This window comes from Planococcus citri, chromosome 5 (genome assembly GCF_950023065.1).
Source record: "Planococcus citri chromosome 5, ihPlaCitr1.1, whole genome shotgun sequence".
Classification (NCBI taxonomy): Eukaryota; Metazoa; Arthropoda; class Insecta; order Hemiptera; family Pseudococcidae; genus Planococcus; species Planococcus citri.
Window position 1 is genome coordinate 35052881 of NC_088681.1, and position 24795 is coordinate 35077675.

General features: G+C 33.8%; 1 protein-coding gene across 2 annotated transcripts in view; it reads right to left on the bottom strand.

Moving 5' to 3' along the window:
* LOC135848529 (uncharacterized) overlaps nucleotides 1-24795 on the bottom strand; it is a 90936-nt gene that overhangs the window by 21955 nt on the left and 44186 nt on the right. For both annotated transcript variants that reach the window (XM_065368452.1, XM_065368453.1), the window contains exons 3-4: nucleotides 24216-24350; nucleotides 16306-16497 (exon numbers count right to left, since the gene is read on the bottom strand). In XM_065368452.1, coding sequence (XP_065224524.1) covers nucleotides 16306-16497; nucleotides 24216-24350 — 327 coding nt within the window. The remainder of the gene's footprint in view (nucleotides 1-16305; nucleotides 16498-24215; nucleotides 24351-24795) is intronic.

A 24795-nucleotide genomic window follows, 5' to 3' on the forward strand; every position in this document is an offset into this window, starting at 1 on the left:
GATACCAATTCCAAAACCGATCCATAAACTCCAATGACGTCTATAAATCTGCTTCTTCGTTCAGTATATCTGCGTTCGAGGTCGAAATAAAATCCGAACCCCCTACATGTGTTTTTTTCCTACGCACAACTTTCATCTAAAAAGCATACACAAAGTTTTCGCAGACCCCTTTCAAAACCTCGACATCGTTTACATTTCAAGTCGCTCAGACAACTACGTATACGCCATGGTAATAAATCATCGAAAAATTTTATAAACATCCTTAAACTTGCGAGTTTTCGGTCCACTCGACGCTGTTCGCGGGCGTATCATTAATCTGCGAAGCTGCTCGGCTTAGCATCATTATCATCTTTCTCATCTTCGCACATACCTTATTGCGCTATTGTTATATTGGCATCTGGCATCATCGTCATCGTCGTCGTAAAAATACCTCTCAAAATAGACCTAATCAACACGATCAACTTTTACTATCATTTCGAGGTTGGTCTAAACGCCAGACACTAACTCTCGAATAGTAAACCGCAAAAAAATAACGTATGGTTGCAAATAAACACATTTTTCTTCGAGAAAACCCAACCGAATGATTCGTTCGAATCATAATTACTTCCCCATCTCTTCTTGTCTCTATACTACACGAATCATCTCGAGTTATATTGTACGTGTGGTGGAAAAAAAAAGAAAGATAATTTGTCGACGGGCTGTGTATTTCCCGTGCTTACAATTGCATTTAGTGTTGGGCACGTTGTTGTGTGCCATCACAGGTGACCGGAATAGGTTTTTTTGGGCGTATAGAAAAATATGTAATTAAGGTTAACGTAGCAGCTGATTCACTATTTTTAAATGAGCATCGAATAAGTTTAATTTCGCGTAACGTCCGTGCCCTTTCTCTTACACCAGCCTCGTGTTATTCTCTCTTTTAACCATGCTTTTCTATAGTTTATCTACGACCATCGACTTTTTTCCGTCATTTTTTTCTCTTCTTTCTCTCATTCGTTTGCAACTTGTACTTTCCATGTTCTACATGTTACAGACGATTGACATAATAATTCATCTCGTTATACAGCAGTAGGTTAGGTAGTTAGGTACATCTACGAGTAGGTACAACATGTACGAGTACATAAAACCATCCGATACATTTCTATTTATATTTCGAACCACCGCGTAATTTCCTAGCCAGTAAACCATCACCAGCAACACACACACGAAGGGTAAAACAATACCGATGCACGAAATGTATACGAAAACACGAACATCAACCAGTAGCAGCCTAGCAGGAAAAAGTATCACAACGACCTTTCAAGTTCCCTGCTTCTATATATCCTGCCTGACTAAATTCGAGTCATCAGATTCGGCAACAAGTTGAACCACTTGACATTCCCCTTCATCGCCATCATTGCTGACTTGTACGTATGTACTTCAAAGAAGAAAACCAGCACATATTATTATCAAACCGTTGGCATCTTTCAATTGTACGTACATACATATACCGCAGTACTCGTTCCATGGCTCTTCTGCTTCACTTTCCTGTACACCACACTCTTATTCGGTTACACAAACTCGATTATTCGAATATCAAGTTCACTCGATTTTACTCGTACGATGTAATAAGTAGGTACTTCATGAGACGAGATGACGAATATGTGTACACGAAAAAATCGCTAATTAATTCGACCGGTATATGCGCAGGAAACACCAAGAACCCAATAATCGGTACGTATTTAACTGATTTAAATTACGTGTGTGTGCAATCGTACGTGTACTTAATTTAACGAGTAATAAACGTTCGTTTCCAGAATTTAATTGGTGCAATTTAACGTTCCGGTACCGACCTATATTTTTTCACAGCCTACGATGTTTTTTTTTTCGGGGTCCCTCCTAAACATTTATCATTGTTCAATACCACGTAGTTTATTTGAACACGTCGAATCGAATTCAATTATGGTCATTGGTCATAAACGAGTCAATGAAGACAAAAATTCCGAATTGTAATAGTTCCTCAAATTTTGAAGATGTGAAAAATATACTTATTGGGAATATTTTTTACTCGGAATCAGAAAACATCCATTAGATAATCAATTCTTCAATTTTTTCGAATTTTTTTCGCCAAATATTTTTTATTAAAAAAGAAATTTTGTAACTATCGTAAAAATAATTAATAGATCTGACAGGAAAATAAGTTTTCAACAAAAGACGTTCCACCATTTTTTTCATTCTTTGAAATGTCGAAAAGCTATTGAAGTTTTGAAATTCTGTTTTCGTCTTTGAAAAGAAAGCTGGTAAGATAATTTTACTCCTTCAACTTTGAAGACAGGCAAAAGGTGCACAGAATCATCCTCAACAAAATCCAATATTCGATTTTCAAATTTGAACGAAATTTGATTTCAAATACATTAAAACGAAGTAGAAGAATTTTCAAGTTCACGTGGCACTTTTGATGATGAGAGAAGAGGAGTTCGCAGAAGGAATTTTTCCTCCGTTATCAGTCACATTCTGAACTACAAAATGGCAGTTGGTATTCAGTCCAAGTAAATTTGCAATGCAAACCATCACATGCGACAAAAAAATACACGTGGGATTTGGTTTATAGTTTTGGAGCTCTGACTTTTCCCAAAAGTTCATTACACCAGATTCAATTTGTCTATATTTTTGAATTCCAACATCAGAATGGCCAAACCACTATTATTGGTAATTTGAAAAGAAATACAAAATGACTCGAATTCAATTATGCACATTTCTGGACCCCCCCCCACTCCACCAATATTGAAGTCGAGACACAAATTCCAGAAAAACTTTGGAATGCGTATAAATTTTAATCATTCTAACAAACAACACCATTTAGACTGCAAAGTTACCAAAAATCCTATCGAAAAGTTGCAACTTTTTTAAAAAAATAAATTTTTTTTTTCAATTCTTTTTCAGTAGTAATCCAAGATATTTTTCTATTTTCTGCTATTTTTTTAAACTGAATTTTGAATAAATGATTATGTTTCCATAACTATCGGTAGTTTCATTATCTGCTAGGTACTTTCAGTTCAAACAACCTGCATCAATTAGCTCAATTCCAAAAGCATAAAACAACTTACCCTACTTATTCGTATAAGTACGTGGATGCATATTATTATACTTATTACTCTTTGAACGAAAATTTGAACTCACCTGAAACAAAACAAAAATTACAATGTGGATTAGTTGACTTTAATGAATTAATTCAAAACTTAATTTATCATTACGCAGGTTTTGTCTACTCAAGTCGGGCTTAAAAAATAAGAATCCAAAAACAAAAACAAAATAAACAAGAAAAAAGAGAGAGAACTGTTGATTCTCCAAATAAAGATACAATAATCTTCCTCTTCTCTATACCCTGCATTAAATTCGTCACTGAGTTATAATAGCAAATCAAGACAAAAAAAAAATTGAATTGAATAAGATTGTTCTGTTTTTCTACCTGAAAAATTACTATTTTCTTAATTTTCAGTTTTGACAAACAAATCAAGAAACACTGGGTACTTTTAAATTTTTCATTTTTACCCATCAACTTCAGAAATTGTCTCAATAAAATTCATTAAACATTGAGGAGTAAAACTACTCCATTAAAATCTCTCTTCAAGTAGAAATTTTAAAATTTTGATCAAGTTTCTTGATTTTTGATATTTCTACAGTAAATGCAGGCGGTTATGTTCACAAATAAATTAAAATTTATTGAAAATGTCAATTCGAATAAAACACAAAAAATGAAGTTTTGAATGAAGATTCTAAAGGTTGAATACTGTAAACAGGCTCCTCTTTTCTCTCTGCGAAAAATTACGACATTGTTAGAAAGAATCTACTCAGCATTTAAAAAAATCATTCTACGACTCAGAAGGGAAAACTAGACATACCTACACATAATGTTACAAAATGCGATTTTTTGAATTAAAAATGGTTAAGTATACATGTTTTGGATTAAGGATTAGAACGAAAGAAAAATCATAGGAGGGTGCTGAAATGAACCTCAATTTTTCAAATCACAGTCACACTACTTTCATCATTATAAAAAAATCAAAATAGTAAGAAATGAACAAGTTGAAGGCTAAAAATATTTTCAATTTTTTACACACTTTTTTCTGGATTGAATGTTCAGAAAAGTAACCTTCGAATAAGTTGAACTAAACAAACTAAAAAAAATCAAATTTTTAATCATCAACTTCAATTTTTCAATTTGAGATTTTTATTCCCATTTTTTTGTGAAGTTTGCCGAATTTTTTTCACCTTCAAATGATGTGTTTTTTCTGTTTTTCTTCATTTCCTTACCCATTTTCAATCCTGTTTTCTTATTCTCTCAAAAAAACAGGACGAGGAGGCAAAATCATTACTTCTGACTTATTTGAAAATTTTTAATAATTGCTCAGTTAAAACCTTAAAAATGCTCTTTGATTTTCAAAGCAAAATCTCAAATACCATATATGTATGTACATCTTTTGAAAGTAGATCATTTTTCTCAAAACAGGTTGGTTAGGAGCTAGAACGAAAAAGCCACAATTTTTTCAAAAATGTCTCCCCTTTGAGGACCCATGTAAATACCCATCAAGGGGAACTTTCGGAGCTGAAATTTTTTCGAGCGACTTTCAACTCAAATGATGGTTTCCACTTGATTTGATCAAAATCCTCCGACATTTTTTTTTTACGATCCACCCTAATGTATCTAGTAAAAAAAATTTAAACACTTCGAATAACTTTAAGCAAAAGTTGAACGCGAGTTGGTAATTCAAAACACAATTAAAATTGAGTTTTTAGAATTTTCTGTTTAATGAATAAATTAGGTGAACATCAAACTTCTCTCTCCTCTATCTGTGCCAAAATTATCTTCGTCGATCCTCAATTTCTTGTACTTTTCCTTTACAACGAGTACATCGTTGACTTAAAAATAGCACGAAAAAAATTAATTTTTCGACAACACGAACGAAGCGAGCATCCTATCGACTTGTGTAAATTATCGTACTGCACCGAACATCGTCTGTGCGCGGTGCACACCTCGGCCAGCACGTTATATCGGTAAACAAAACGATTAAAACTTTGTTATCCTTGAATGAAAACGCGTTATACAACCATAACGCTACAATGAAACTTTTACAACCGTTGATATAATTGAAATGTGCCATTCGAAAGCTCTCCTCTAGCTAGGGCTCCCGTCTGCTGCGGCCCGCACAGCGCCTTTGACTCGCTAGTTCGTCTATTTCTTCAAGTCCGACGACTACGACGTCGTCGCGGGTTCGACGCCGTCATCGTCGTATAATCGTTCGGTTATAAACTTACACGTATTTCACGTCATCGTCGCAATTTCTTTAATATACGAGTATAAATATACGAATAAAATGTGGATGAAAGAGTAGTACGTGCATAATCCATACGTCTAATTTTTTCCCTCTTGTCCCTGCTCCTGCCTTGAAACCCCCTCACCTCTTTACAGTTTTGGGTTTGGGAAACATATCGACATTGGCCTTTTTGGAATATAGCCACCATGTCACACTATGAGAATTGTGTACGTACGTGGCATGTACTTCGTACGTACGTATGCATTTATATTCGTACACATGTCGTTAATGGTGGAAATTTTCATTCTGAAACGAGCTTCCCTTCACCCTGAATACGTCGCTTCGCTCACCCACTAAATTAGACTTTCCTTTGACGCTCAGTTTCTAATCATTCGTGGAAATCAGTGCATGTGTATTGTGTACAATGTACGAAAATATCGCCGTCGCCACCGCGTGGGTTATGGGGGTCACGTAATGTTCTCGTTTAGAGTTGAAAATTTTTTTGGTACCTAATTACGTTATGCTTATTTTTTCTTTCGTTTTTATGTGCGTAAGGATCAGAGGAGGGGGGAGGGTTGGCTGGTTTGTGGCGCTCTTTGTAACAGATAATCATAAACACGATTCGAGTGATTTATTGTTTTAAAAACTGCTCGACGACCTTTCTAATATTTCCATATTATTTAAGATAGAAATGGCGGGAATTTTTATTGCAATTTTATCGATATTGTGGGCGCTGTAAAATATTAAAATTTTATGCCACCTTCGGTACGTCGAAAACGAGACAATGAATTGATTTTTACCAAACTGTTGGATTCAGCATTAATATGGATTTTAACTTGTTTTCCAATAGATGGTTCTCAAAATTGAAAAAATTGATAAAAATTTAAAGATATGATTTTTTGATGAAAATTTCTATACTTTTGATTTTTCTCTCGCAGCTTTTACGGAAAATGAACACAGGTTACAATATAGGGCGTTGGCTTATTAAAATACGTGAATCTAACACGCGTCATCTGGTTAGGTTAGGTGCGGTAAGCGGTACACATCGTAGTGGTATCCTGCAAGACCTAAATTCCATATAAATACACCTTAAGAAAACCACACTAGACTGTCGGAAAATCTTTTCGCGATGTTATTTTTCCATTTAAATAGGCACTTTCTCAAAATACACGCAGCCTCGAGCTCGAAGTGATTTATTTTTTCATTACTCCATCTACTATAATATACAACGACTAGGTAATCCATTTGCCACGGTTGATTGTTATGTACGACTACCAGTACATAAAACCTTACAACACTATCATATAATACTCGTAATACAGCATCGGTATGGCATCGACATGGGTCTTACGGTTAAAACTCCGGTTATTTGGCTATAGCATCGGGTTAAATCTCTCCTTCAAATAATAGTAGGTACGCTTCCGATGATTACGTTTAGGCCACAGATTACACCGATCTGGTATTTTTGCCGCCAGAATGCGATTACCATCTCGACATGTACGAAAAAAGTACCTACATATGTAAGTATCTGCATGGGTTGTGTTTGTATACATATTATACGCCTGTGTTTTATATGACGAAGCATTCAGACGGTACATCACGTATACAGAATTTCATACCGTAGTTTTTATTTTCAGTTCGCGTTATGCATTCGTAAAGACGAGAAAAAATATATAAAAAATTTCCCAACTTTATAAGTACAACGTCATCTTTCGGTTCAAGACGTAGCTCCGTTATTATTATTAAGATACATGTACACTGTACAGTACGTAGACTACAGTTTGCAGCATGCACTTTACAAAATCTTTATGGCGAACTGCTCGCGAAATATTCGCCATATCGTCGACAACGTTGAAATTAGGGCCGCCTCCACTGCATACATTTTTATTGTATTTGTACCTTGTCTCTTACAGGTCAACGTTAATTTGCACGAGAAATTTTTCAATTTGATTTATAGCACTTCGGTCTTCGTATGAACTATGCACCGAGCATCTAGTATGGAGTTATGAACATACCGATGTAGCTCCATTTTACATACAATCGTCGCGTACATGAATAATTTAAAAGCTGAATACCTTTATTTGATTTTTAGGGAATTTATGAAATTTCTAATTTGACCATGTCGTATTGAAATTATCAAATTGAAGCAGAAAGTCGAAATTTTTAACAATATTTTGAGTCGAGAGATGCAATTTTAGGTCATTTTGAAACTCTTAGCAGATTTTTGGATTGTATATTATTTTTTTTTTAAAAAAAGAAGTATGATAGATGTACATATTTTGAAAATGTGACCTTCAATGAATCAAATACCTAGTATTCGTTTAGAGCCCATTTCGGGGGCTTTTTTGAAAACTTGAAAATCCAAAAATCCTATGGAAGCCTCAGAGAACGGCTGAAATCAGTAACCAATAAATTTGAAGAGAGAACTTTACAATCAAACAGTTGCTGAGTTTCTATTTCTCAATTTTTTCGACTAATTTTTGAAAAATAAAATTTCGCTTATTTTCTAATTTTAAAAAAAATCAAAATTTCATCAAACTGAGGAAAATTGCTGAAATTTGGGAAAGATTGCCATGAAAAAAATCAAACTAAATTTTTACATCTGAATGGTATAGTCTTTGCAACCCATCGATCAATACATGCACAAATTTTTAAAATCCTTTTTTGGGTGGTAAACGATTCAGTTTCATGCCCTATTATGACCTTTCGAATCTATTAGTGATGGTTTTAAGCCATTCTGTCGCCTCCAATAGATTTTGGAATTTTCCATTTTTCAAAATGTAGGTATGTAAACGCTTGGAAATTTGACTAAAAAAAATGTGCTTGAAAATTTGTGCTCTAAGAAATTAAAAAGTGTTATTTGGATTGGCTAGAAAATCCAAAAATCCACGGATGTGTTAGAACGGCTCAAAGCAGCGATCTGCCAATTTAAAGGTTGAATTTTACAATCAAGCTAATTTTCAGGAGCTGAAATGCATTATTCTAGATTTTTTATTGAATTTTTGAAAAATCTCTGTCCGATTCTGTATGGCTACGAAAAAATTGAAATTTCATCAAATTGAAGCAAAGTGCGGAAATTTGCTTAGACTTATTTGTACTTTATTTTCAACCTTCCCAATCGAATGGTGATGGGTTTGACTCATTCATTGAGCCTCTAACAAGTTTTTGGATTTTCATTTTAGGGCCATAGGTCGGTTAAAATTTTACGCGCAAATTTTTCGCTTGTTTTCCTTAACAGGATAGTTCAAGACTTTTCCGAAGGGGGAGGGGGTACGGCGAGAGGGTGCCAAAAATTCGTCTTATCAGTTCAATGTTTCATTTTCTAAATTTTCGAACTTTTCCAACGCATTTGTTTTTTAAAAATCCCATTTTAGCAATGTGGAAAATGACTAAAAATTTTGTGAAATTTTTTTCATCTGTTTAAGTCATTTTTTGAAAAAACAGAATTGCATTTTTTTAGATAAATAATAAAAAAACTTATTTCGATGCTCTAGACCAAAAATTTTCCAACAATGGTACCCCCTCCCCCCTCTTCGCACCGGTAGGAGTACGAGCATTATTTTTTTTCTTCCTAGCATCAACTGGCAAGTTCTAAAATATTGGAAAATTAGGAACTTTGCAATTACTTTTTTCCGCAAAATTCTACAAAGAGGGAACATAAATTAGAAAATTCAAAGTTTGACCAGAAAAAATTTTTAAGCAGAAGAAAAACGGGACTTGCAGGATTAGCAAAACCGTTAGATAACTTGCTGCCTGTATGAACACAAATAGGTAGTATACTGCTTTGTGATCCTTTTGATCAATTTATGCAAACATTTTCAAAATCCATTTTTGACGGTTAAAACCCAAAATTTTTTTCAACAATTTTTTCGAAAAAATAAAAATTTGCTCGTCGATGAATGCGTCAATTTTAAAATCTGAAATTCAGTTCATATTCCATTTTTGATCTCTTTAGTCATTTGGTAAGGGTTTCGAGTCATCGTGGAGCCTCCAGTAGATTTCTGAATTTTCCAGTTTTGAAAAATTTGCCACCAAAAAGGGCCAAAATAAAATTGCATGCATTGACGTTTTTATGGGCGTTTCAATCAACTTGAACACAATTTTTCAAAAATGGTTTCAGCCGGTTCAAATCTTTATTTACATTGTTATGATTTTTTTTTCTTCATAAATTCAGCAAAAGGCTCCAAAACATCTGAAAAGATTTTTAATCAATTTCTGGAGGTTGAAAATGTGGGACAAAATGAGTTTCAACTTGCTATGTAAACGCGATTGAAAACGAAAATTTTTCAATCCTTTTTCCCCTTTTTCCAAAAAAAGCGTCACTTTGAAAAAATTTTAGATTCGAACTGGTAGAAACAGATTTTGAAAATTTTTGCACGAAAGTTTCGATATTTCACGAGAATTGAACGTAATTGTAAACGAAATAACTACAGGCCTTCTACATAAATGAATCACATTTCTCCACTGCTCATTCGTATTAACACAGTAAAAAAATTTTCACCTCGAGTTGTCCATTTTCGCCAACTAATTATTTCAAATTCGAGAAGAAAAAAACTATAATAAATCATTTCACAAAATCAGGCTCAAGGCTGAAATCATCTAGTTGAAAAAAAAAAATAGAAATTCATTCGCAAGGGTGAGGAAAAATTTGTACCATATCCACACAACGTGGCCTAAACCTAATATCAACTGACTGACGCTGACACGACAGGACTGGCGGACACAAGGGGTAAAAACTGACGACTAAGCGCTGGTACACCATCAATAATTCCATTTACTGTAACGCCAACTCTCGGGGCTATTTTAAATATAGAATAATCGATTATACAGTATTTTTTTTCATTCACAAATACATTAACGCCGATAAAATATTATACATATTATACGTAGGAAATAGCGGTATAGATACGTCGGTTGGGATGCATTTGTATACAGCAAACGATAAACAGTACACTCTAATATATTATTTTTTTTCTTTTTTACAGCATAGCAATATGGCTCTCTTCGGCTGCTACAAAAATACTCGTGATAGGCTGCATATGATTGTAATCAATTCCTTATAATTTGTGGGATGTTCTTCGAATCAAGTTTTGAGTATAGAACTGTATTTCATCACTTACTCACAAAAAATATAAGGCATAATAATTCACATACGGTTGATATTTATACACAAAAGTGCCATAAGCCATAAATAAAATGTAATTTCGGTTCCAGGAATACTCCATCTGTGACGAATCATATAGTTCGTATATTCGAACGATTGACGTATTCTATGAAAAGATACAACTATGTTCATTTATTTGCCAAAACTCAGATGACAAATCAAATAACTACACTACTCGTATTACAATGAAAGTTTGACGAACTCTACGATTATTCCAAAATTCCATACAAAAAGAAGTAGGTAGGTATGTTCCTATCATATTGCCAATCCAATCACAGACTATTTTCATCTTCACACCAGAAAATAACACGTGATACACGCGTCCACCATACGCACTTTTATATACCTACAATAATACACGTCTAAAGTACATACAATAAAATCAACGACGCGTGATGCAGACATTATTACGATCTCGTATCACGAAAGATGAAAAATTAATCGCGTTTCCAGTTAATTAAAATAGGTTTACCGAACCGAAATGAAAACTGCAGTAATTTTTCAATCTGTACAATAAGAACAAGCAGGATGAATGAGTAACAGTAAATGACGTAGGAAAGGAAGGTACACATAATTTGGACCAATATCTCGACATGTTTTTGTAACGTTTGCTAGAGAAAACAATGTCAAGAGCGAGGTTACAAATTGGCCTACAGTAGTAATCTTGCGTAGGCCATTAGGACACCAGAATGTCAATTTATAAACTTTTAATACGTCATGTTTTGTACTTATGTACTCGCACGTATTACTCCAACAGAACAAAAAATTAATTCGAACACTTATTTGAAGCAATCTATCAACACTTTAGTGTAGACGTTTTTGTATTTCGTCGATGAAAAATGCAAAAAAATTTTCAAACCAAGAACGATGAACTCTACCAATTTTATTTCAAACTAACGCTCCCTAATTACCTCTGGTTTCGGGTAAATGATTGTGTGCGTCATAAATTCGCATTTACACAAACACGTTCCTAAATATGCAGTATACTAGTACGTAGGTAATGACCGCCAGTCAGCGATCAGAATCGAAAAAATTCCAGAAATTCAAACACCACGATATTTTGGCGGTATAACAAGAATTTCAAAAGCTATATACAAACATTTTGAATCGTTCGCTATTAAGTCTGTGAATGAAAGTCGTAGTATGTTTCTTTACACGTGAAATGGTTTTCTATCTTGATCGATCGTTGTAATTATGGCAGTAAATCAATTATTCTGTATCACAATGGCTCGATGTCGGTATACTAAGCATCGTAAAAATGAAAATTCAAACTTCAATCGTTCTATTATTGGAAAAAATGCGTATGTAAAAACGAATAGATTATTTTTAAAACGTGACAAAATCATTTGCCAGCATTGAATGAAAAAAGTTTTCAAAAAATATTTTTTACGAGTATTCGATCAGCTCCACAAGAACGAAATTGAAAATTCAATAAATAATCATAGTGGAAAAATATCACTTGAGAGAAATCTACGCCCAAAGTCACCGAAAAATTGGAGACAAATACTGATCACAATAGTTGGATTTTTTCAACATTTTTCCTCCTTGAAAATTTACTAAAATTTGATTGAATTCACTATTTTGTTCGCCATTCATTTTTAAAATTACTGTTCACTACTTTTACCACCTGTTGAATATTCTGTGGATTTGAGCTCAATTTTTACCTCGTAATTCTACCATTTTAAGATTAAAAAAAAAATCAAAATATACTTCTGAATTTTTTAGAAGCTTGAAAAAACACTTCATACGTTCTTTTCGCATCACCCTGTCTGTAGGCGTACAATGGTAAATAAAACCTGGTAAATATGATAGCACAAAGTAAGGACAAACAAAAAGACATGAGATTTGAGTTAATTTTAAATGTTCTATTCTTCTATAAACGTTGGTAACTTTAAGCCTATTATTCAACTCTCCACTTCTGCGAAAGAACTGCGTACACAGAGGCAAAAAAAAAACACACAAAACAAACAGTTGATAAATTGTTAAGCTTAATAATAATAACGCGATTTTTCTTCTTTTTTTGTTTTTCACAGAACTTCAATTTATAACAGAAAACATAAGATGTGTTTTCGACGATATTATCTCATGCCTGTGGCTTGTTTTATAAGTATTTAATGAAAGTGTTAATACCATATTCGCGTTAAGTAAATATACGCCAATGCGATGGAAAAATTTCTTATCAGTTTGAAAAAACGAAAATTTTCATAACTGACAAATTTAAGTGCTGTACGTGCACTCGAGGAAGAAATTACGAATCGTTTACTCGTACATCAGTTCCATGCTTTAACAGCAAATAATTCTCGCTATAGTTTCACCTTCTCCCTCACTTTGACAATTTTTTTTATAAATTGCGGTAACGAGATGAAAATTATTGAGGTGTAAGGTACCAAATCGGCGTCAATAGTGCTTTTTTCCTTCCTCGTTTGGCTATATGGCGAGAGAAATGCGAATCGACACGCGTTCTCGAAAAGTGAAAAAAATATAATTATAATAATTGAATCGGTAACACGCGAACTCGACGAAAATGACGCCAGGACGATGGTCCCTGCTTTGAAAAAAATCACTCGACACGTTAGTTATGCTCAGTTGATTACATAATGCCAAAAGAATACCTACATACCAGTACGTTTAGTTTGGAAAGCATCTCGATTTTTTCACCGCTGAAAACTAGCGCCATTTTTCTATCGGACGACGAGCTTTTTCAAATTTATGTTTGATATGCGTAGGTAGATTCGAATACTGCGACGTGTACACTGTACACATTATTACGCTCAAGTAAACAAATTTTAATAGACAAGATATTACCGCAAAGTAAAGATATGGAGGTACATGTAAAAATATCCACCGCAGACTCAATTTAAAGCACGATGCAATGGCGCTGGCACGACCGAGCGAAAAGGTCTTTTTTCCAATTTTTCACTTCAGTGAAATTCGTATATACATTAATTCGTGGTGTCGATCGTGATTGCATTTCTATATAGGAAGACATGAAAAACCATAATTTTACGAATGAGGTAAAACTTGAAACGTGTTGAAAGAAAAATCAGCTCGAATTCCAATTTTTTTGTGAAACTGTTTATTTTCGTTCAATTTTTCGAAGAACGTTTACTCCGTCCTTGGGCAATCAGGGAGAGTAAGTTTTACAAAAACAGATTTTTCGCTCTTTTCTCCAAAAATTTGGCTTCTACGAGGACACTGGTCATGAACAAAAATACTCTACATGAAATTTGCAACAAAAAAACTTTTTATTATTTTTCATGTACGTACACTGAAAGAAATAAACAGTAATCGTTACATTAAAACGATGCACTCAGTGCATTAAAACGCGGTAATTTTGGTATAGGAATGAAACGCATTAATCAGTACACATTTAGAGAAGTAACTATTACACAGAAGTGCAGTAACCATTCCATCGTTTTTATTCAACAGTATTTAAATTTTAAAAAGTGGGGTTAGGTATTTTTTTTTTTTTTTTTTTTATCAATTTCAAGTTTCTCTCCGCACATTTATATGTTTTTCACTGCACCGAATTTTTCAAGACCTAATATCCCTACGAAAATTTTCCTACCTAACCGGGATTCGAACCTGCGACCTCTCGTTCTAACTGCCTGCACTTAACAACATGGCCGCGAGTAGAATGTTTAATTCAGGCCCTCGAAGTATTTATAAATTTTTCACTGTTTGGGAATGTTTTCCACTGACGATGTACTCAGTACATCGTTTACTGTATTCAGTAAATCACTACATGGTTCTCAGCCATGTTTAAGGAATGTAATCATTGCTTACTATACGATGTAACTATTACCCACCAAATGATGTTCTGAATACCATGTCTGCAGGACTGAGTCTCCAAAGAAATGTAATGAGAACATAGAATTGAATTTTCAAAAGTGATGCAATAAATCCATCCTGCCGATGTACTCATTCCATTATTTGATGCATTCTCTGATTTGAACTATGTAATCATTACATCAAAATGAGGTAATTTGAAAATTACTGTACTGTGCAGTAACCATTGCATCAATTTCGGGATTGAATACAGTGTTTTGAAAATCATTTCTTTCAGTGTAGGATGAACTGTTACGCAGATGAACGTCCTTGAATGTTGAGGACTATTCAATTCGAGTAAATAACAAAAAATGAATTCTGGAAATTTGGCCAAAATTATCGTGAAAGGTGTATAGTAGGGACATTTCGAGACCCTCAGCACAAATCTAGCACTGGATTTTTCAAAATCGAATTATCAAAATAGTCAAAAGGTGCAGGAAAACGATAAAAATTTATCATTTTTTGGCAGTTTGAATAAAAACAGCTTTAAAAATGAAGACTGACCACTTAAAAAATATTTCAAAAACGTATTTTCACGTAGATTCACCCTAAATTTCATTTTTTTTTACATTTTTTGGACCTACTGTCGCTTCTGCCATCATTAAGAAAAATACCATTTTAAACTACGACAGAAGATGACCTGAGCGTCGATACACGTCACCGTCGTCGTACCAACAGCGTCGCAGATTTCAAATGATGAAATCAGCAAAATACACAATGTATACAGACGAACCGCTCATAACGGGTTCCGCGATAAAAAAAAATACTAATTACAGACAGTTCATTACGGTCATCGTTCTGTTGAATGTACAATACAAGAATGAAGATTGCAATTGTATCGACGAGAGCTCGTACATTTTGAACTAAACGTGCCACGAATACCAAAATAAAGATTACCTATAAACTACACAACATAGAAAACTGATCCCAAAATTAGGAACCTTCGTATCTCGTATTTTCAAATTTTTTTTCCATCACACATAACACGTCTGATATGAGGGCGCCACTTTGTTAACATTACTTATGCAAAGCAAATTCATCAAAGAGATACGTGGTTCAAGTGAATGAAATTTATATCAGAGATAGGTCGATTTATATGACAGCCCTATCTCGTATTTTATCACCGCCGATGCAATTCTCCTCTTTTTGATGTCGTGTACGAGTTTACTGCTAAGGCACATGGAATAAACGCTCACTACGAGGATAAATATCGAAAGAAGGGGCGCTTTAAATGCATTTACGAGTCGACCTCTCTCGATACTGCAGCCACAACGGCGAGTACATTCTGCATTCTGCACAATTGTACGTCGATATTGTACCCTATACCCTAACGTTTGAGAGCGATTTGCATATAAGAGGGGTTGGTTGGCGTAATGGTCGTTGTTACGTTACCGCTTTTCTTTTACAATCTTCTTTCATTTTTTTCGCTTAAATATTATTCGAAGAAGTGATCTTTTGTGAAAAAAATTAAACTTAAGAAACTGGTTATAAGATTTGGGTGCTCTTAGGTGATGAAATTTTTCCAAGGAAATAGATGGAATATTTTGTAAGTTGATACAGAAAAGGCTATTTTCAAACCCCATATTGTGAAATACTTGAGACGATATAAATCTGATACACAAAAGGTCAGTTTGTGGTACTGCTAAAAGAGGATTTGTAGATAGTATAAAAAGTAGGTTTGCAATTTTGCATATCGAATGAAATGAATGTTTTCATCTAAATGGTCGAATATTACGTCACTTTAGTTGTGTTTGAAACCCTTTTTCAAAGGCTATACAAAGGCTAGGACTAGGATTTTGAACAAACCAAAGAGCCCACATATCATTTCTAACTCCTCCAAAAAGGGACGAAACTGAACGAGAGATGTTGAAAAATCATCACAAAATTTTATTCACCTATTTTCCGAAATACTTAATTAATCCTCTCTTTAAAAGAAAAATTGAATAGTCGAATGACTTTAAAAATAGACAAATTACGAAAAAATATCGATAAGGTGTTATAAATAATATTATTCAGACTCACCTTTCTTGTCTACCGTAACTATGTACAGTTGTATTATTCATTTGCGAAGGACTAGACATAACGAGTTGTTCATAAATTACAAGATCTTCGGAATTGGTAATACTGTCCGGCGCCGATAACACGTACTTTTTTTCTGTCGATTCGAAAAAACTCACTCGAACTTTACTCGACGGTACTTTAACCCCCTCACATCTGTAAACAAACGAAAACAAAAATCACATTTTAACAAACAACTCGAAACATTGCACAAAAAAATTATTAAATAAATAGTGAAAAAAATTCTAACATTATCATTTTCACGTTTTCAAAGTCGCAAAATGTAAAAAAAAAACTTTGACACCGAGAACACAATTAAACAACGAACCGATTAAACCACTAAGCACCAAACTTACGAACGGCTCGATGAATTTCAAAATCACATTGAAACCGTGCAGATAACTTTGTTTACTTTAACAATGAAAAATTCAAGTTGACGTTAATTTTAGCACTTAACGCAGGCTCGATATCAAAAAAAAGAAGTTAATTGCCCTTGTACTCGTTGGTACATCAAATAACGAATAAATTAATGCTCTTTAAAAACTTCAACCTATATTTTCCTACACACATGTTAGAATATGTGCTATACGTAGACATACAACCACACGGTGAAATTTGCCAGAGGCCTCTTCTACACACATATGTAAACCCTCTACAGCCAAGTGCGACTTATGCACAATACTCAATGAGCAAATATCGTCGAGCGTTAAATGCGAAAATAATTACACATTTTATGCTTTTTTAACGCATCTTACGAGACTCGCCCGATGGTAATTTTTTTAAAACTTGAGAATGAAAAATTCGAAAAAAAAAAACAATTACAACGCGTGTGAAACGCACGGACTCAGAAAGTGGTAAAATTCATATGGAAAAATTTCGTTATAATTGCTTCATATGTTTACCAAACGTCACGGCTATAGGCTAATTCATCATGTCTGCTTCATTTTTACGAGCAAAAAGTTTGAAATTTTATATTTTAACATCGCTTGGTAAAATATTAATTACGTAACTTGTACTTCTTAGAAATCGTAGCAGTTTCGTATACAAGAAAATTGTTCACTAATTGATTGGGATACATGGACTGGTGATCAAGTCGTTAAATTTTTAAACGATCCAGTTATTGGTACCCTTTCAAGTTCCATAAGTTTATGGTGGTGCCAAAATTTTACAAATTTTCTGGATTTAAAGGTTCAAACTATTATGGCACAGTAATCAATTTTCCAGCAAAATATAACAAATGCATTGGGGGAAAAAACAACACAGAAAATACAATAAGCGAGCTGAGTATTTTGAAAAAATAAAGTTGCAAATGTTCAAAAATAGGAACAGGTACAGATTTCATTCGCTTTTCAAAATTACTACAATCAACTTTTAAAAGAAGATTTAAAAAAATTAAATCACGCATTTTCCCTGGATCTGTTTAAAAAACGTGACTTTGCGTGATAAAACGCAGGTAACTTTTTTCCTAAAATTCAATTGCTTTTCAACTTTTAGATTACAAGCCAGATTTTAATGAAACAAAGTCTATCAGTATATTCTCGGAGAATCAAATTTCTACCCTCATTCCTAATCAACTCGAACTAAAAATTTTTTTACGAAGAGTCTCCTTCAATTGTAGGTTTTAGCAAACTCCTCACCCTGTAAGGGATTGGAAAATGACTTTTGAAGGCTTAACCTCGAGACTGGAGCAAGTCTGTCCTTCGATTTTCGGAGAAGATGAATAATTATAGAAGATTCAAAATCAGTTATTAAAATTTGAAAAGCTCATTTCAAGGTGAAAGTTCAATTTTTCATAATGAATACAAAATATTCAAAGGCTAAAAAATACGAAGGAGATCCTTCGTAACCTTATTTCAAAATGGAGTTCAACACTCTTACAAGGCATAGGACTTCCAATTTCGATCAAAATTCATCAAGAAACATAATTAAAAGTGAAGTGATTTATCGATTGTTATTTAATTTGAAGGCACTGCCTTCAGTTGCTTTTTTGGTTACCAAGTACGAATATCGAAATATTTTTAGGATACGGCCACCAAAAGTCTCCACCACACCACTCCTCGTCCTCCCCCTCCTATTCACTACAGGGAAAAACATGAAAATGAAAATAAGGTGCAGCATACCTATTCTGACCAATTCGAGGTGGTTCAAATCCAAAGACTTCAAATATTTACACTTCTAAGTTTTTTGGATTCGATCGTCAGAGCCACTTCCCCATCGGTCACTTTTTTTCGAAAGGTTCAAGTCCTCAAAAGTCTGATAAGACTTGATTAATTAATTTTGCATTCGCATTGAAAATTCAATTTCTTTATGATGAATACTTACCAAAGTTGAAAGCTTTTGTTACTTCAAGATTTGAAAAATTGAAGTGTAATTTTTTTCAAATTTCAAGTTTCAAAAATCTTCTGGAGACTCCAGGAATTTTCAAAAAGCCGCTGGAGGCTCCAAAATGACTTGAACCCACCTGAAGTCGTCTTCAGAGAGTGCTAAAATTGAAATGCAGAGTAAATTTCCCTTTTTCATCTCAAGTCAATTTGATAAAATTTAGTGAAATTTTCAAGTTTCAGAAATTTACTGGAGGCTCCAGTAATTTTCAAAAAGTTACTGGAGACTCTAAAACGACTTGAAATTCACCTGTAGTCGACTTCGTAGCATATTGAAATTAGTTTGCAGAATGAATTTCGTCTTTCCACCTCCATTTGATAAAATTTTGTAGAAATTTCAAGTCTCAAAAATCTGCTGGAGGCTCCAGAACTACTCTAATGATCTTAAACAGTTTCCAATGGATTTGGCAAGTCGAAAATAGGGTATATCCCAAATTTCAGCTTTCTAGGTCAATTTGGTAAGATTTTGATTTTTCCCCTCATTTTTGGCCTAAATTTGATTTTCAAAAATTCACCAAAAATCGAAAAAGATGTTGGAACGCAAAATCTGCGATTTCGGCTGACCTGTAAATCAAAATGGCCACTATTTTGTAAGTAGGGCCACTTTTTTTGAGGACAGTGGCAAGGGCTAGGAAAGGAATGTTTCTTAGGACTCCCCCTTTGAGAAAAAAGTTGTCCCAGAGGATCCGTAGGAGGTTGCAATAGATCCTTATGCGAGCCCTCAACTAATCGAGTTTTTTTTTACCTTTTTCATGAGTGAAGATGGGATGAAAAAATTTGAATTTTAAATTGGCCAAAAAAATCATCTCGAAACAATTTCTCTTTTCATTTGCTAGTTTGCTGCCCAATCTACATTTCTCAGACAGTTGTGACACAACTTCTACATAAATTCAAAATTTCTAATCAATTAAAATCTTATTAATCGTCATAGTAGCTCGTAAAAAAGAAACGATATCTTCACCAACAAAAACCTTTTCACTTTGGCCTCTCTGAACCCATGATTTGATTACCTACACCTGAATCTTAACCAATTTCCAAGTCCAGCAGGTCACATTATTGACACTAGTAATAGGTATTCATCATTTTAATATTTCAAACGTACTACTATGAAGCATCTCATTGGGTCATTGTCGTTAACGTGCGTATATTCTACACACAGAGTCTACACCAAGCCACGGAAGGTTATATTCGCATCCATATTCGGTTGCGTATCGTACACTGTGGCATGTTGTGCTACTTTGTGACTTTTTACTCTTCGTGTTGAGTAGGTAATTTTTCAAAGTAAACATCGAAAATGTCAAAGCTGACAACAGTACGTTTCAAAATCACACAACTGAATAAATTTCGCTACATCTGCAGCAGGTATAAATATCGAGATTCGAATATGCTAAAATATTCGGCTCAGAGTCAACTTTCGTTACTTCATTAGCAACAGTACATCGTTCATAAACAGAGGTATAAATTTGTCGAAAACACCATAAGGTATTATTCGATGACTGGAGAACATTAGCATACCAATATTTGGCCACTTTTAATTATACGTTTCATCGCATCTGTAGGTGCTCATTGCTCATAGCTCGCAGAAGAATGAAAAAAGTTACATCTTGAAATGGGGCAAAAGTTACACAGTAAACACACCAGAACAGAGAAGACCTAATTTTGCACGATTTATAACAACCTTGGGTACGTAAACTGTAACATAAGGCAGTTGGGCACACTTGGTGAAAAAATCTTTGCATTAAATATGCGATGATATTTGGCAAGAGTGCGAGTTATTTTTAAAATTTATATTTTTAAGACGCCCCAGTCCTAATGGAATATAATGGTTTAATCGAAAATTACATGAACCATGTTACGTCATTGATACAAAACTGTTTTCATTTCCATGTAACATTGAGTATACTTTTTTCAACGATGAAGTCATCCAAGTCGAATAAATCAAGCTGGATTTGCGATTTAAATATCGTGCTTGCGCACATGTTACTCGATACTTGACAGGCTCGTTATTCCGCTCGAAAAATTCGAACTGGTTCCTTTCCTTCCTATTACTACGTTCACGGATCTTTATCATTTTCACTCCTACAACTAAGTAGGTATCCCACTGCAGTTAATTTCGAGCGAAAAGAGGCGATCTTGGGTGCGTGCAAATGAAATTCGTCGTATTAAACCAAAAAGAAAAAAAAACTATCATAAAAATTCGTCCATGAAATTGCCAACACTGCATCAAAAAAGTAACCAGAGAGGTTCCTAAAATTGCATTACTTTTCAAGGCTACTGTACTAAATTTTGAACAATTTTTCCACCACGTTTAAGCCAAACTACCATACGGTGATACTTTGGTGAGTGGTGACAGTGAACCAAATGAAGTAGATACCTAATTATAACAACTTGCATACGGTAAATAGGAATCTCGTGCAATTTTCGGTCAAAAGAGTCAATTACATCGGTACGAATGACATCATCGTTAAGCAATGGTCAAGGTTATTTTAATATTAACATTGTCTATGTACAACTTTCGATGCTACCGAATGAATGTCCACACAGTGAAAAAAAAACAACGCGGTGGTATTTCAGGAGGCGTATATAATTAATTCTTCCTTATTTACGAGCAATTAACGTATCCCTATGTTACATATTTACAGTACCTCTCTACCTATTCAAATTATATAGAGCAGATTCGACGTTATTGCTATCCAAATATTCGATACGAATGAATGAATTTCTTGCAGAATATTTCAGTGTGATTGGAAATTACTTTGAAAATTCATTACACGAAGAATAAGGTAAACGAAACACCTCAAGTATGTAACACGAACGATGAAGTAAATTCGATATCAGCGTTACAAATTGCACGTACCAGATGAAAGGGGAGCAGAAGAAAAGCTCAGGAATTCCATTAATTTCTAACACAGATAAGCAGGCGAATAAACAAATTGCATAATAATGCAATATGCATCAAAAGCAAACATCGCAAGTGCATAGAGAATGCAACGCCTTTAGAAACACGTAGCAGCAGAATGCAAACACTTGTAATAAATGAACCTACACAGAAGGCATATTTAATGGCAACATTTTCTCACTCATATATCACTCGAGAGTAAGGATTAATTATTTTTATGAAAGATTATTAATCGAACTTTAAAAGGTAACTCACCCAATCGACACTTTATGATCTCGAATCTAATCAACCCTTTTTGATTACATCGAAGATATCAACACACCATTGGATAGGTAATTTAAACAGCTCGGTTATAATATTTGGCGAAGCAAATATTACGCGACACTTGACACAATTCAACTACCCAATTTCGAAAATTTTAAACTAAATTCACATCAACTAAATAATCACTACACGAATCAAAGCCGCGAATGTAAATAACCGAATACAAATTTAGATTATTTTCAGTATTCCACGTTCCATGACCTGGATTTGATGGAAAAAGAGATTGTTTTATATTCTAGTGATGTGTTCGAACTGTAGGTGCGTATTACGTGAAATAAATTCTCGTGTTCGATAGCGCTCCTAGCGGAACAACAGGTAATATTGAACTAAAACTGAGAAAGTAGGTGAGCTTAGAAGCTTGGAGGTTTCGTTGGTCAACTTTTTTCATTTTATTCGAGTTCTTCACTTTTTCACGTTTTCGAGCTTCAGGCCTGATTATTCGAATTGTACAGTAATAAATACTTATGCCAAATAAATTTCTAAAGCCATAAGATGAATTATGTAACAAGGAAAAAAGAGTTGAAACAGTCTATTACTTTGATTCATTGCACTATCAATATCAACTGGTAGACTTCATTGTTCGTTCGGTCATCCTCATCTTATAAATTTTCAAAACTTATTATTGGAAAAACACCTCAATAAGTTAAATTTTATTTCATTATGTACTCACTGTTTCTCTTTTAATATCTTATGTTTATCTTCTACCATTCCATACGCCAGTTGAAAATTGAAAAAGAAAAATCTACGCTGAGAATTTAGAAACATTTGGAATTTTTACTAAAAATAAAACTGATAATAAGGAAAAATGTATCAAACAATTATTGAATAAACAATAGATTAAATGAACTTGAATGAGAATTTTCAAAATGAATCTAACAGCCAAGAATTTATCACGTAGACCTGCCTATTTGAAAAATTGTAAACAATCGTAATGGATGAATAATGAAAAACAATTTCGAACGATTCGCGGTTCGCGCGGAAACACGAACAATTAAATTGACCACACCTTCGTCAAAACTGAGAAAAAATCACCACACCTGGATTAATTTCGTAATCAAATTGATTCGCAGGTAGATTTACTATTGAAAAATATCCCAAATTAACATAACACCTTTTTTTTTTTTTTTTTTTTTTTTTTTTTGGAAAGCTACAAATTAAAATATCTAAAGCAGGAAAAAAATGTTCTCGTATTGCTCTTAAATATGACTTTAAACAATTCAAATTTATTACAGGTACCTACACATGAAAATTTATTACCATTGAGGGACTTGCTGACTAGCTCAAAGAAAGGCGTGGTTGTTTATAAAAGTACCAACACTTTCTTTAGCAATATTTAAGGGTGGGTTACGGTTACACGTGCAAGATAAATTCCCAAGATATAAATTTGATTTAATTAAGTGTGAAAATTGAGACGCAAAAAGGATTATATCAAGTTCAGGCAGATTTTGTTTTACACTGGTAATCGAAGATGTATTCAAGTATAAGATTACGTAGTATGACGAAATTATCAATTTCTTTCGTTCATTCATTTATATTCTCAGTTATTCCAAATCGCCGAGCTTTTTGCACTTAGGGGCAGCGTTCTTTTTAGAATCAGAAATAAGTTGTACTAGTATTTTCTGGTAGGTAATCTTTAGAATTTTTAAAATTGAGATTACAAAAAAACATCGTCCCAATTACTTTATATGTTAATCGGTATAAAAAGTTGTACTTGGGGTAATTTTATTTTCCTCAAAACTTTGAGCACCTCTATCTCCCTCACAAATACACTTTGAGAACTGCGGATACCTCCATTCGTCATCTCTCATCGAGGTCTAATCACATAAAAAATATATTTTTTTAAATCGTCGACTCCAAGTGAAAAATGCCCGGTGATTTGACAAGGAATATGAGAATGACCCCAAAGGTAGTCGATTTAAAAAGCTAATTTGAATTTTGAACTCATCCATTCCTGTTCTACAAAAGTATAGTTCTCTTTGAGTAGGTACTAATCTCACAAAAAAAAATGAAGACACAAAAGCCCTACCGTAAAAGAATAAACTTTTTTCTAAATTCCTTTCGTTTTTCATCGTAAACAACTCACACGAGCACTTGACATGACAATCAAGTCGTATTTTCACGAAACCCCAGTCACTGAGAAGTCCTCTAATTGCACACATTCAGTTTCGTTTCTATAGAAATATGGCCTATATAAATATTTCAAAAAATTCTCTTCGAATATTTCATCGCATGTTATACTCATGTTAGCATATTCGAAATCGAATACTTACGTCGAATATGAATCTGTATCGTCGCTTTTATCGGAATTTGATTTTTGAGAAGGGGTAGGTTCGGGTTCTTCTTGAACAGGGGTTTCGTAAATTAGCGTCTCCACCATTGAGCCTTTTGAACTTCCGAATGATACCCTGGAAAAAAGCAAAACAACATGTTTTATTACTTGTTGTGGTACATTGAAATAGGAAAAAAACTAGGTCGATGTTTCCATTATGTGCACGCAAATAGATGAATAATAAATCACCGAGTAGTTATTTTCGGTAAACATTTTTTTTTCTATTTTAAAGTGCCATTCCATAATTAATTCGTAATTAAATACGGAACAGTATCGAGCTTATTTTATGAATTTGAACACGTGTTTATTAACGAACCGTGGTGAATTGGAAATAGAGTAATTTACTTCTAAACAGTATAATTGATATTTTTTTTCAAGAAATTCCTATTGTAGCATTGTTGGCAAAATTCAACTACATTTTACGGCACCCAAAAGCGAAGCTATATTTAACGAATATTAAAATTACCATAAAATTGTTATAATTTTGAAATTTCACGTAGAGAAAAATCTACCCAAAAGTT